Raw genomic sequence first — 14064 nt, 5'->3', positions numbered from 1 at the left:
CAAAAAAGCAATACTTTTTGATGATTTTTGAGAGGAAATCAAGACTTTTGAATACATTTCGAAAAGCTATTCGCGAAAAATAGCAAAAAATTTTGTCAGAAAGCAAAATATGACACTTTTTTATCCAAAAATAGCAACTTTTCCAAAAATCTGACTTTTTTGCATTTTTTGGTAATTTTTGGCAAAAAGCAAGACTTTTGGACAGTTTTTGAAAAGAAGGAAGACATTTTGGAATTTGTTTGCAAAAAAAAAAAAAATTTTGTCAGTTTTTGAAAAAGCGAAAATTTTTGAGGAAAAACAAGATTGACAATTTTTGACAAAATACCTACAGGATTTTTTGACAATATTTCTTATCAACTAAAAAATAATACTTTTTCGTAATCTTTGTAGAAAAATCGAGATTTATTTCCAATTTTTTGGTTAAAAAGCGAGACTTTTCAGCACTTTTTTGGCAAAAAGTAAGACTTTCAATGTAATTTTTAGAAAAAAATAAAGACTTTTTTGGGATTTTTCGCTGGACATTTTTCAAAACACTTAATGACTTTTAATTTGGGAAGGAGAGGGGAGAAAATATTCTACACGCCAATTTTTGGATTTTTTAATGTCTTTGAGTATTCTGAAATTTTTTCGGTAGGAGAAGGACCGAGTCAAAAATACCTGCAAACACTTCACGACTTTTGGGGGTTTTCACTTTTACTGTGAAGTGGATATTCTATTGGGGGGGGGGGGCGGAAAAGAGAGGAATTGACAACATTTTAACCTTCTCAATTTTTCGTTTTTTGAATTTCTCAAATTGTTATTTTGGAAAATTTTCAGTTTAGAAAGCAAAAGAAGTGCTTTTATCATTATTTTTTGAACGATTCTTTTTTTTTTTGTTAATGTATTCCATGTTTCGTGAGAGCGAAATTTTTTTGAAAGTTTTTGTATTTTTCTATCTGCTAAAGATTATTTTTACCCAAGATTTTTTCATCAGTCAGGTAGAAAAAACAATTTTTTTACGCAGAAAAAATTCGAGAGGTTTTTGGCGCAGAGAAGGGGAGGGGAGGGGGGAAGGGCGAAGGGCCACGGGTACAATAATAAAAATTTGAGGGAAAAGCATTCAAAAAATCAAGAAATTTAACTTTACAGATTTCAACATTTTTTTAAAACGATTTTTAACATGCAATATTATCTACCAGTGATGATTTTTTGAACAAAATTCTCACTCAATCGAAAACAAATTCGTTGTTGATGATTTGAAATTGATTAGTCGCCTATAGTAAAATGGTTAAATTATTCAGGAAAATACAGGTAATTTACACAAAGTTCAAATATTGACCAAGATTGCAAAACAAGTTGAAATACTGTATTATAAAACCTTCTAATAATTTCACGAGCTACCTGCTAATTAAGTCGCATTAAAATGGATTGAAAAATTAAAATTGTACCTATTTGAATTTTTTTAGCACCACTTCATAAAAAAAGGATTAGTTTTTGGTGATATTTAGCACGTCTATTTTTCACCAAAATGAACACGTATTTTAATGAGGAGTGATTTCTTGATTTTAGAAAGGAAAATAATTTTGAAACTTTTCTCATGACAATAGAAGCCAAAGCCACAGCCATCACTAAAAATGAAAAATCCAATCGGGTTTTGTTTACATTCTCAACTTTTTCCCACTATTTTCCATTTATTTTTTTTAATAGGTAATTTTTGGTATTTTTTCATCACTTGAGCACTTTTAAAAAAAAACTGTTCCTTTATTTTCGCGAATTCACTCGTATCTACTTTCTCCCAATTTTGCTTCGCTTTCGAGCGAGGAAAAAATTTTACGAATACACGAAAAAATCTAACAGAAGTCCAACTATAAAAAAATCAAACCTACCTTCTTGCAGACGACCATCTTCAGCAGCCTGCCCATGGGTCAATATGCTCTTGACGAAGATACCCATTTCACCTTTAGGCGAATCTTTACCACCGACGATGGTAAACCCGAGAGACTTCTTTCCGGGACCTTTTTCGAAAACGAACGTGAAAAATGCGCACATCACCGACTTAGGTCTCCTTGGCAACGTACAGAAGTTCTCCGTATTCGTACTGGGGGCTTTGTACTTTTCGTATTCTCGATACTCGACTCCACCGCCAATACTTTGTTTATCATTACACACCATGCTTCTTCTGGCTAATTTGGCACTGCCGGCTGAATGCTTTTGGTAATGACAATTATTCTTGCGGAATTTCTCTTTGGTGGTTGGATTTCCAGCGGCGGGGTTATCTCCGGTGAAATTCTCGTAATCTATGACACTTTCAGGGGGATCGATGCGATTTGTTCGATTTTTATACGATGTGCGTACGATGACGATCATGACATCGCGACATCTTTGATTTAATAACTGGACGACTTGGTTCAACGATAAGCTGTTTAGGTGGTAGCCGTTAATGTTGACTATTTCGTCGTTTATCTTTAGGTCTCCTTTCCTGCGAACACATAAAATAAACACTTCGTATAAGTTACAGTAGGTAGTATGGTAGGTGTAATAATAACGTGACTAAATAAAATGAAATCATCGCCATTGTCGAGAGGCAAGCACCTCATATACCTTACATTAGATCTATTAAGACGATAAGGCAGCGATATGTAAGGTACGGTAAGGTATGCCAAAAATAAAAAAGGGTAGTTTCAGAATGGCGTGCGACCTATTTGCGTCGTCATCGTCGATGATGACTGTACCTTTAACGCGATAAATTTACCAACGAGACACGAAATTTGCTAAGAACCAAGTTGAAGGAAGGGGGAAGGGTTGGTTTAGATTTAGAGTGTAGAGCTTCCGATAGCTCTTCCGAGGCTCGAATTACTACACTTTTGAAATATACAACATTGTCGTCCCAATTATACCCCGAATAAGTGAAAAAAAGCCAACGTAAAGTAGGACACAAGTGGAGTTGAAAAACTTCTTTCGACGTTGTCGTCGTCGTCGTCGTGTTTCCGAGTAATCTGTTTCGTTCATCAGAATTACTGAAATTTGTTTCCAACCCTTCCCTCTTCCTTTACTTCTTTGTAAATTACTTTGAATGAATTATTTTTCACTTGTATACCTACGCAAAAAAAGGTGAAAAATTGCTCAATTAAAATCAAAGCTTGAAGGTGGTTTTGATTTGAAATTGTGGACGATAGTCCAGGAAAATTAGCCGAAAATAGGGGGGGTGTCATTGAGAATAGTGAGGTAGAAAGCTGAATTTTGTAGTTAAACTGCTTTCAGAAAGATACTAAATACAAATAAATCTCCTGTGCCCTATCAAACAATGTTTCTCCCAATGAAGCGAAAAGAGAGCTTTTGAACGTTAAAACCCTAAAAAGATTCATCAAAAGTGCCCATCAAATTTTTTTTGCGTGAAATTTACAATAAAAAGTCCTACTTTTTTGTCAAAATTGCAAACAAATCCTGATATTTTTGTCCAAAATCACAATTTTTGCAAACATTTCGAAAAAGTTTTGGTTTTTGCAAGATTTAAGAAAATACTGATTTTTTTGGATTCCAAAAAATTCCTGAGTTCGGCCCGCAATTCCAAGAAATTTTCATTTTCTAACTAGAGATTTTTAAAAATTTTGATTTTTTGCCCAAAATTAAAAAAAAGGTCATGCTTTTAGCCAAGTTTTCGTAAAAGTCAAGATTTTTTGTCAGAAATTCAAAAAAGCCTCAGTTTTTGGCCAGGATTAAGAGTTTTGATAGTTCTGCAGGATTTCAAAGGAGTCATGATTTTTTTCAGAAAGAAAAGCTTTTGATTTTTTATCCAGACTTTCCAGAGTTTTAAAAAAGTCGTGATTTTTGCCAGAAATTCGAAAAAGTTTCCATTTTGTAACCAGATATTTTTTTTAAGATCCTGATTTTTTGCCAGGAATTGAAAAAAAGTCCTGATTTTAGTCGAGTTTTCAAAAAATTCCTGATTTTTGCTAGAATCAGGAAAGTTTTGATTGTTTTTCAGGATTTTAATGGAGTCGTGATTTTTGTCAGGAAGAAAAACTTTCGATTTTTCAGCCAGAGTTCGAAAAAATTCCTGATATTTGCCAGAATCAGGAAAGTCCTGATTGTTTTTCAGGATCTCAAAGAAGTCATGATTATTTTTGTCAGAAAGAAAAACTTTCAATTTTTAATCCATAGTTGGAAAACAGTCCTGATTTATGCCAGAAATTCGAAAAAGTTTCCATTTTGTAACCAGATATTTTTAAAAATCCTAATTTTTCGCCAGAAATCGAAAAAAAAGTTCTGATTTTAGTCGAGTTTTCAAAAAAGTCAAGATTTTTTGCCAGAATCAAAGAAGTCCTGATTGTTTTTCAAGAATTTCAAAGGAGTCATGATTATATGTAGAAAGAAAAACTTTCGATTTTTTATCCAGAGTTCAAAGAAGTCCTGATTCTTGCCAGAAATTCGAAAAAATATCCATTTCGTAAAAATTGAAAAAAAAGTCCTGATTTTAGTCGAATTTTTTTTAAAAAAGTGAAGATTTTTTGCAAGAATCAAGAAAGTCCTGATTGCTTTTAAGGATTTCAAAGGAGTCATGATTTTTGTCAAAAAAAAAAGCTTTAGATTTTTTATCCAGAGTTGGAAAAAAGACCTGATTTTTGCCAGAAATTCGAAAAATTTTCCATTTTACAACCAGATACTCGTATTTAAAAAAATCCTGATTTTTTGGCAGAAATCGAAAAAAGTCCTGATTTTAGTCGAGTTTTCTAAAAAGCCAAGATTTTTTTGGCAGAATCAAGACAATCCTGATTGCTTTTCAGGATTTCAAAGGAGTCATGATTATTTTTGTCAGAAAGAAAAGCTTTCGACTTTTTATCCAGAGTTGGAAAAAAGTCCTGATTATTGCCAAAAATTCGAAAAAGTTTCCATTTTGTAACCAGATATTTTTAAAAATCCTGACTTTTCACCAGAAATTGAAAAAAAAGTCCTGATTTAGTTCGGTTTTCAAAAAATTCAAGATTTTTTGCCAGAATTCAAAAAGTCCTGATAGTTTTTCAGGATTTCCCGAGTCATGATTTTTGTCCGGTAGAAAAACTTTCGATTTTTCAGCCAGAGTTCGAAAAAATTCTTGATTTTTGCCAGAATCATGAAAGTCTTGATTGTTTTTCAGGACATCAAAGGAGTCATGATTATTTTTGTCAGAAAGAAAAACTTTCGATTTTTAATCCATAGTTGGAAAAAAGTCCTGATTCTTGCCAGAAATTCGAAAAAGTTTCCATTTTGTAACCAGATATTTAAAAAAAATTTTGATATTTTGCCAGAAATTGAAAAAAGTCCCAAAGTCCTGATTCTAGTCGAGTTTTTAAAAAAGTCAAAATTTTTTGCCAGAATTAAGAAAGTCTTGATTGTTTTTCTGTATTTCAAAGGAGTCATGATTTTTGTCAGAAAAAACAGCTTTCGATTTTTCATCCAGAGTTCAAAAAAAGTACTGATTTTTGCCAGAAATTCAAACAAACTTCCAATTTTGTAACCTGATCTATATATTAAAATTATGACCGGATTTTTGTAATACTGAGATCTCAGGAACGGCTGAACCGATTTTGATCGACAAAGTCTCAAAAAAAAGCTTTTGAGCTGTAGATGTGCAGGTTTTTATCAAAAGTTCAAAAAGTTGCGCCGTAAAGCTCAAAAAAGCTCAATAATTGATTTTAGCCTATACATAGCGCATTTAACGTATACTGAGAAGTACGTATATGATACCTTGAAAGAGCATCGAAAGAAGTGTAATGTCGAAGAAAAAAGTTTTCGAAAAAGTTGCGCCTTAAAGCTCAAAAAAGCTCAATAATTGATTTTAGCCTATATTTAGCGTATTTGACTTATGTAGAGAAGTATGTATATTATACCTTGAAAGAGCATCGAAAGAAGTGTAATGTCGAAGAAAAAAGTTTTCGAAAAAGTTGCGCCTTAAAGCTCAAAAAAGCTCAATAATTGATTTTAGCCTATATTTAGCGTATTTGACTTATGTAGAGAAATATGTATATTATACCTTGAAAGAGCATCGAAAGAAGTCGAATGTTGAAGAAAAATGTTTACAAAAAAAGCTGCGCTGTAAAAAGCTCAAAAAAAGCTCAATTATGACTGGATTCTTTTGACTCTAAGATCTCAGCAACGGCTGAACTGATTTTGCTCGACGATGTCTCAAAAAAAAGCTTTTGACCCGTAGATGTGCAGGTTTTAATTAAAAGTTCAAAAAGTTGCGCCGTAAAGCTCAAAAAAGCTCAATAATTGATTTTAGCCTATACGTAGTACATTCAATGTATACACAGTAGTACATATATTATACCTTGAAAGAGCATTAAAAGAAGTCAAATGTGTAAGAAAAAAGTTCACAAAAAAGTTGCGCCTTAAGCTCAAAAAAGCTCAATAATTGATGTTAACTCTATACTCAATGCCTTCAACGTATATAAAGAAGTACGTACTATATTATATAGGTACTTTGAAAGAGCATTACAAAAAGACAAATATTGAAGAAAAAAAGTTTCAAAATGTTCCAGGTCAAAGCTAAGTGAATGCTTGAAATTTTTGAATTATGACCTGATTCTTTTGTCTGTGAGATCTTGACAACTGCTGAACCAATTTTGATAAATGACATATTGAGAAAGGCTTTGAAGTGTAGATATGCAGGTTTATGTTGAAAGTTCAAACAGTTACACTATAAGCTCAAAAAAGCTTAATAATCGATTATGCCATATTTGGTGGGTACACAAAAGTACCTACATTGTACCTCAAAAAGTCGCCGCGGAAAAAAAACTTATGACAAAAAAAAAACTTTCAAAAGTTGAAAGTTGTGGTCATGCAGTATTTGATCTTACTTGATGTGTAAAAAAAATATACAGATTGTACCTTGAAAGAGCACAGTGAAAAAACCATTCTAGACTGTAAAAAGCTTTTAAAAATTTCATTATGAGACGGTTTTTTGTCACAGCAAGATTTCTGCAACAGCTGAACCGATTTTGATAAACAGCCGCTTGATAGAAAGGTTTTGAATAGTACATAGATATGCAGGTTTATGTTGAAAGTTCAACAATTTTCACCATGAGCTAAAAAAAGCTTGAAAACCATTTACTAAATTTTGAAATGTGAAACGAAGTTACGACAAAAAGTTGATTTTATAATAAAAAAAACATTCAGGGTGCATCGTCAACATTACCTCATGTCATGAACTATAAAGCTTTCACTGAACTTTTACCATAAACTTTAAAGAGTTTTTTTCTGTTTAAAATTGTTTTTCAACTGGTTGTTATTTTAGGTCAAATACCACATGTCAAGAAGTTTTGAGCTTTCGCTTAGCTTTTTTTCAGAAATTTTCAAAAGTTGATGGTAAAAGTTGAGCAAAACCTCAAAATTTCTTGACATGAGATATTTGACCAGATCAAGTCATATACATATATGCAAGGTTGAAAGTTTTCACCAATTTATGCAGAGGGTGCAGCAGATTGAGTCATTTGAGTTGAGACTTTGATAATCTTAGCAAACAGAAAAAAAACTACTGACAGTTTTGGTAATTTCTGATAAAAAATGATTTTTTTAAAACTAAAAAACAAAACATTTTTGTAAATTTAAAAGAATTGTTGATTTGGTAAAAAAAAAGAAACTCAATTTTACCAAAAAGTAGCAAGTTTGGTAGTTATCGACAAAAAAAATTATGTAGTTTACATTTTTTGCAATTATTTTTGTTGCTTTTATTAGGTAAAACTATAGAGTAAAAAACAAGTTTTTGTTTGATATTTTTGGTAAGAATTTGCAATGTTGCCAAAAAGTTATCATTTTTTTAGACTTTTTAAGAAATAAAACCAGGACTTTTCGCCAATTGTTGGAAAGAGTGATAATACTTTTTCGCAACTTTTATTGAAAAACTGGACATTATTTTGATTTTTGATGAGAGTGATTGAGTGTTTTTAGAATAGGTACATTTGGGGAGAAAGCGATGCTTTGGAGTAAATTTTGGACTTCTGGTGATAAAAGTTGAAATTAAGTACATACTGGAATTTTTTGCGATAAAACAATATTTTTTTCTGTTAATTTTTAAAAAGCCTCATCAAGAATTACAATGTTAGCCAAGAGCGGAACTTTTTGAGAATAAGATATAAACAAAGAAAGGCCTTTTCAAAACTTTTCAATAATTATGTATTGCAAAAAAAGTAGAACTTTTTAGTAATTATCAATTAACAGTTTCTGGCAAAACAGGTAGATTTTTGAACAATTTTTTGGAAAAAAGGTAGGCCGCAGATTTTTTACAAATTTCATTAAAAGCAAAATTTTTTATCAATTTTTACCAAAAAGCAAAATTTTGATCTGTACTTAAGGGGATATTCTCAATACATGGTAGTATATCTGTCCGCCTGCCAAACTTCAAACACATAATTCAAAGCCATTTGTGCATGGAATAGCTTCAAATTGGGTATAATACGTTTTTCAAAACATTTTGAACAATCCTGTGCATGCATTTGTCGATACGTTGAGTAGTTTTCGAAAAAATACGATTTAATGAAATGTTGGACTTTTTGAGAAAAAATCCAACGTTTCTTAAAACTGTATTTATTGAAAAACTATTCAACGTATTGACAAATGCATGCACAAGATTGTTCAAAATGTCTTGAAAAACATGTATTTCAAATTTGAGCCCATTCCATGCATCCGCGGCTCTAAATTATAACATTAAACTTTGTCCCATAAGACCAATGTAAAATAAGGCATTTTGGTTATACTACTACTATGTAATGAGAATATCCCCTTAATAGGAAAAAAACAAGTCTTTTTGACGATAATTGTCAAAAAAATTATACCTTTTTGCAATTCTTTCTGAAAAAACGAAGCTCATTTTTTTGAATTTTCCAATAACTAACAGTGAAAAAATCGTGATCATTCTACATATTAGCTAATAAATTTTTAAAATGTAAGTACATTTAGGTTTTGAAGAATCGCGCAGTATGCGCGATTAACGGGTTGGCTAGTATTTTTTTAAAATCCTGATTCTAATTTTTGTCAAGTTTTTAAAAAAGTCAAGATTCTTTGCCAAAATTTTTTTAAAAAAAACTCCGGTTTTTTGCCAGAATCAAGAAAGCCCTGATTGTTTTTCAGAATTCCAAAGGAGTCTTGATTTTTGTCTGATAGAAAAACTTTTGATTTTTCAGCCAGACATTGAAAAAAGTCCTATTTATTGCCATAAATGCAAAAACGTCTCGATTTTCTCACCAGAAATGTCTTCAGGAGAAAAGTCTCGATTTTGTTAGCGAAAGTTGGAGAAAAGTTCTCATTTTTTTTTTACAAAAATTCGAAAAAAAAAGTCTCGATTCTGAAATTGATCTGATTTTTTTCTAATCATTGGAAAAATAAGAAAATTTAGGCTAATTTTTATCGGAGTTTGAAAAAAATTCTGATTTTTATCCAAAAATTCAAAAAAAGACCCAAGTTTGCCACTTTGAGGAAAAAGTTGGATTTGTAAGCGAAAGATTTAAAGATGTTTGATTATTTTCAGGATTTTAATTTGAATGAGTCACAATTTTTTTTTTCAGAAATTTGAAAAGGGACACGATTTTTTAGTCAACATTTGAAGAGTGATATTCCAAAACTCGCTTTGTCCATTTTCATAACTTTTCAGGAGAGAGGAAAAACAGTTTCCCTTTAAACGGGTAAATTGGCTTTTTAGGCGAGTTTAGCACTTTATTTGGGTGGATTTATGATGTAGGAGTGTAGGTATACATTTCATCCACTAAATACTGCTGAAAAAAATGTCAATAAAAATGGACAAAACGCGTTTTGGAACATTATTTTTTGTTTAATTTTTAGTGAATTGGCTATTTAGGTGAGTTTAACACCTCATTTTGGTAGGTTGATGATGTAGGAATGTGAGTTAATACTTCATATACCAGGTACCACTGGAAACCCAACTTTGATAAAAATGGACAAAGCGAGTTTTGGAATATCACTCTTCATTTGGAAAAAGGTCCTAATGTTTTCCAGAAATTCAAAAATTTCTCGATTATCCATACTGTCCTGATTTTTGTCAGCATTTTTAAAAAAGATTTTAGAATAGTCTTGATTTTTTCTAAAATTCAAAAAATACCAATTTTTGTCAGAAATTTGAAAAATTTCTAGTTTTTTGGTAAGAGATTCAAAATTATTCTGTTTTTTTTTCGTAGTAAAAAAGTTCTGTTTTTTTATCAAAAATTAAAAAAAGGTGCACATTTTTTTAGAGAAGTTCAATAAAATCTTGATTTTTGCCAGAAATTAAAAAATCTTGATTTTTTATTCATCTACTTTTCCCGATGGAATGCCCATTGTCTTGGACTACGAGTAATAATTCAATTTTTTCGCATCCAAAAAATATGAACGAGTCTACTTAGGCAACCTGAATTGACGAGACAGTGCGGAAGTTGCATAGCGGAAGTTTTCAGGAGCATAAAATATCTTTTGTCATCGTTATTTTGTCATGCTCTGAACCACTCAAAGTGACACAAATAAGAATTTTGACTAATTTAATTAATAAAATAATTTTTTAAATGTCGAAGACTTCTTGGGCCATTGACAAGTATTTCGATCATTTTATCGTTTACGAGTATTTTGTTCGTAACTTTCCTCTCGTCTCTCGTTGCCTTCCCTTCCAAAACGAAGGCCAATCAGCGGTTAAATCCACAACAACATTTTGGCATAAAAAAATGTCATTTCTGCATAGAAAGTTAAACTCGTGTAAAATATTCGTGCGCATTTAACCACAACTATCATCATCATCATCATCATAGTATTTTGAAACCATAAAGACTTAATCGAGCAACGCAAATTATTTTATACCTAGGTACCAATTTTTTTTTTTTTTTGATTAGCTACAGAACTTATTTATTAGCTAATTATAAGTGTAAATAACACGTCCGTCAAATTTAATAACCATCCTGTAACGAGACGTCAACGTCACACGTTCCCTATAGGACCTAGGCAGGTAAATTTTCATACCGATTTGAAACCGACAATGCAAATAAATAGATACGATATGATAAAAAAGCAACGCGGTGTACAGTGTACACCAAACCTACCTACGTATTTAATGAAGAGATTTAATAAGGCTTATTCGCGTGTTATAATCGGTACAAGGTTATATCGATAAGCTATTTATTATACCGAATCGAAATTGTACATACTGTACTATAGAGACACTGGGCTGAAAGAGAGAGATAAATAGCAAAAGAGAATTAACTCGACGGATTAGCTCGAGTGAAAAATACCGAAAAAAAATTTCAAGGGCGAAATCATTGAGAGATTGATACGGCAGATTAACGTGGGGAACGTGTGAGTGCCCAAGCCCATGCACTATATGCTTGAGTAAAGTGGACTGCAAGTCTGCCAACTATGAAGCGCCGTTGTTGAGGTGTAACGGTGTCGTTTTTTTCGCTGTTGGCGCCATCAAATGATCTACATATAATCAATTTGTTATTTACATTAGGGTGGATCAGTGGAAAAAAAATTGCTTCAATTTTGACCAAATCCCCAGAGATACTAGAATTTTGTTAAAATTTGAGATCGATAGATCAGGGGGAGGGGGGGGACATCGCTTCCGTGTAATTTCCCAGTTCCCACGCAAAATTACTCGAGGCCTGAAAAAAAGCTGAGGTTTATTGAAAATGATCATTGATCATGTATTTTGGGGAACCATAAATTCTTCCCTTTCGATCTGAGGGGCTCAAATTTTTTATGAGGTATGTTCAAAATCCAAACTATGATTTTTTCCTTCAATTCATTTCAACAGTCACGAATAAAATCAGGCTGAAAAATGAACTTTCGGGTAGGAAAGAGCAAAGGAAGGAACTTGTTTCAATTAATCCTCAATTTTAAATGAATAATTCCAATGAAGTCATTAAAAATGCTCAGTTCTTACATTTAAAAATTAATAAATTTTCAAGTACTACATAATTATTTTGAATATTTTGTCATGTGGCAGGACAGGGGAGGGGTAATTGTTACCTATATAAATTGAAAAGAAATTGTAATTCACAGGAAATTTTCAAAATAAAACGCTCGATTTAGACCCATGTTTATGCGCTGATTCACTTTTGCTTAGATTTGGTCAATCTCCCTTCCTCTCCTTTCAATGAAATTTATTAGAAGTTTTTGAATCTTGAATTAAGTTCGGGACCCCCCCCCCCCATACAAATAGTTGAAAATGCTGAATTGTTTCACATTAAAAGCAACGGATTTTACATTTTATCGTATTGAATTTCAGGCTTATTCGCAAATTTATGGTTTCAGCAGAATTTTCTCATGATTTTACATAAGACTTTAGAGACAATTTTTTCCCAAAATTATCTCTTCTCTCCTCCCTTCCCCTCACTCCACAACTTTAAAGTTTCTGCAGAATTTCCTCAGATCAAAATCATGTTTTTATGAGACTTTAGAGACGATTTTTTCTTCAAAATTATCTGTTCTCTCCTCCCTTCCCTTCACTCGTTAAAATCTTTTCAAGAAATTCAGAAAAAAATGTTGTTTTCACAATTCAAATTAAAAATTGGACCTTTACCTCCGACTTGGGTGAATTTTTAACGAGTTTTGTCTCAAAAGCAAAGTTATATGTACAATCATGACAAAACAAGACAAAATTACTCTTCTGGCAGGAAATTTTTTTCCAATACGAGAAAGGAGAGGGGAGAGAATCAAAATTTTTCCCAATCAATACTGTTTTTGATTAAACATTCTGGAGATCATAATTTTCAAATTTTCAAAGACACCAAAAAGTAACAATCTTTAAAGTTGTCAACTTTTTTCAAAAGCAAAATTTTTTTCAGAATTTTTCTGTCAATTTAATTTATTGCACAAGGAAAAATTGAAAAAACATCAATATTATCAGAACATTTTCAAGTTGATTGAGATGTTCTGGTTTTTAATTTTCAAAAATTACACCAATTTGCTACTTTTTGATAAAAAAAAAAATAGGAGACTATTTGGTGATTTTTGGCAACAGAGTGAGAATTTTTTCAGTTTCTGGCAAAAAAGCCTATTGTTGACAAAAAGTAAGACTTCGACAATTTTAGCAAAATGAAAGGGCTTTTTGGAAAATTTCTTGCAAAAAGCGAGACTTTTCAAAAATTTGTTAAAAGATTAAGATTTTTTTAAATTGTTTGCAAAAAGAATAATTTTTGATCATTTTGCTCAAAAGCGAAATTTTTTGCCAATAATTATTGTTGAAAAAACATAAATTTTTGAAAAAAGCAGGAGTTTTTGAGGATTTTTGAAAAAAAAAGTGAAACTTAATTTGAGTAATTTCTGAAAAAAGTGAGACTTATCGAGATTTTTTGTCAAAAAACAAGGCTTCGACAAGTTTAACAAAAAGAAGGACTTTTTGGAAATTTATTACCCAAAAAGATGATATTTTTTCGCAATTTTTGGGGAAAAGACGAGACTTTTTGCAACTTTTTGTTTTAATAAAAAAAGAGACTTTTGAATACGTACCCTACTTGAATTTTTTTCTAATCAAATTTTTTAAGAAATTTTGCTAAAATGTGAGCAACATTTTTATTCAACTTCTTTGTAAAAAGACGAGACTTTTTGGAAATATCTGGCGAAAAAGCAAAGTTTTTGGGTAATGGAAGAGGGGCAAATGCAGCCTTTTTGGCGTTTTATGCGACCTCCAATATCCAATACCTATCCAAATTCAAAAAAAAAAAAAAATCGAAAATGCTCATAAATTGTCAATTTCTGCTGATTTGAGAGTGCTACGAAAGTACTCTTGGCTCCTCATTTTTTTCAAAATTGTGGGATATAATTTTCAAAATTTTCAAACAGATTGTAACAATTGTTTGATATCAGAAAAAAATGAATTTTTATCATTTTTACGTGAAAACAAAAATAAAATCCTAAAAACAATCCTAATTTGTCAATGAAGTTTTTTTTTTTTTTTTTTTTTTGAAAACTCACAGGATGAGGTTGCGATAATTCTTCATCCTCACATTCTAATATGAAGCCATAATTGGGCCTAATTGATATGTCCAAAGAGAAAGACATATCCATGATTTTCGATTGAGCTACTCCCTCCTAATTTTTTTGAAACTGGAAATTGAAATTTTCTAAAGAAAA

The 14064-nt window shown here is 31.4% G+C and overlaps 1 protein-coding gene across 3 annotated transcripts in view; it reads right to left on the bottom strand.

Annotated features, from left to right (window-relative positions):
- The window catches only part of LOC135846618 (uncharacterized), a 96599-nt gene that overhangs the window by 2823 nt on the left and 79712 nt on the right, over nt 1-14064 (bottom strand). For all 3 annotated transcript variants that reach the window (XM_065365817.1, XM_065365818.1, XM_065365819.1), the window contains one exon: nt 1866-2458. In XM_065365817.1, the coding sequence (XP_065221889.1) occupies nt 1866-2458 (593 nt within the window). The remainder of the gene's footprint in view (nt 1-1865; nt 2459-14064) is intronic.

This window comes from Planococcus citri, chromosome 5 (genome assembly GCF_950023065.1).
Source record: "Planococcus citri chromosome 5, ihPlaCitr1.1, whole genome shotgun sequence".
NCBI classification, from domain to species: Eukaryota; Metazoa; Arthropoda; class Insecta; order Hemiptera; family Pseudococcidae; genus Planococcus; species Planococcus citri.
The sequence above is the reverse complement of the archived record's forward strand: the minus strand, read 5'-3'. Positions and strand labels throughout refer to the sequence as shown.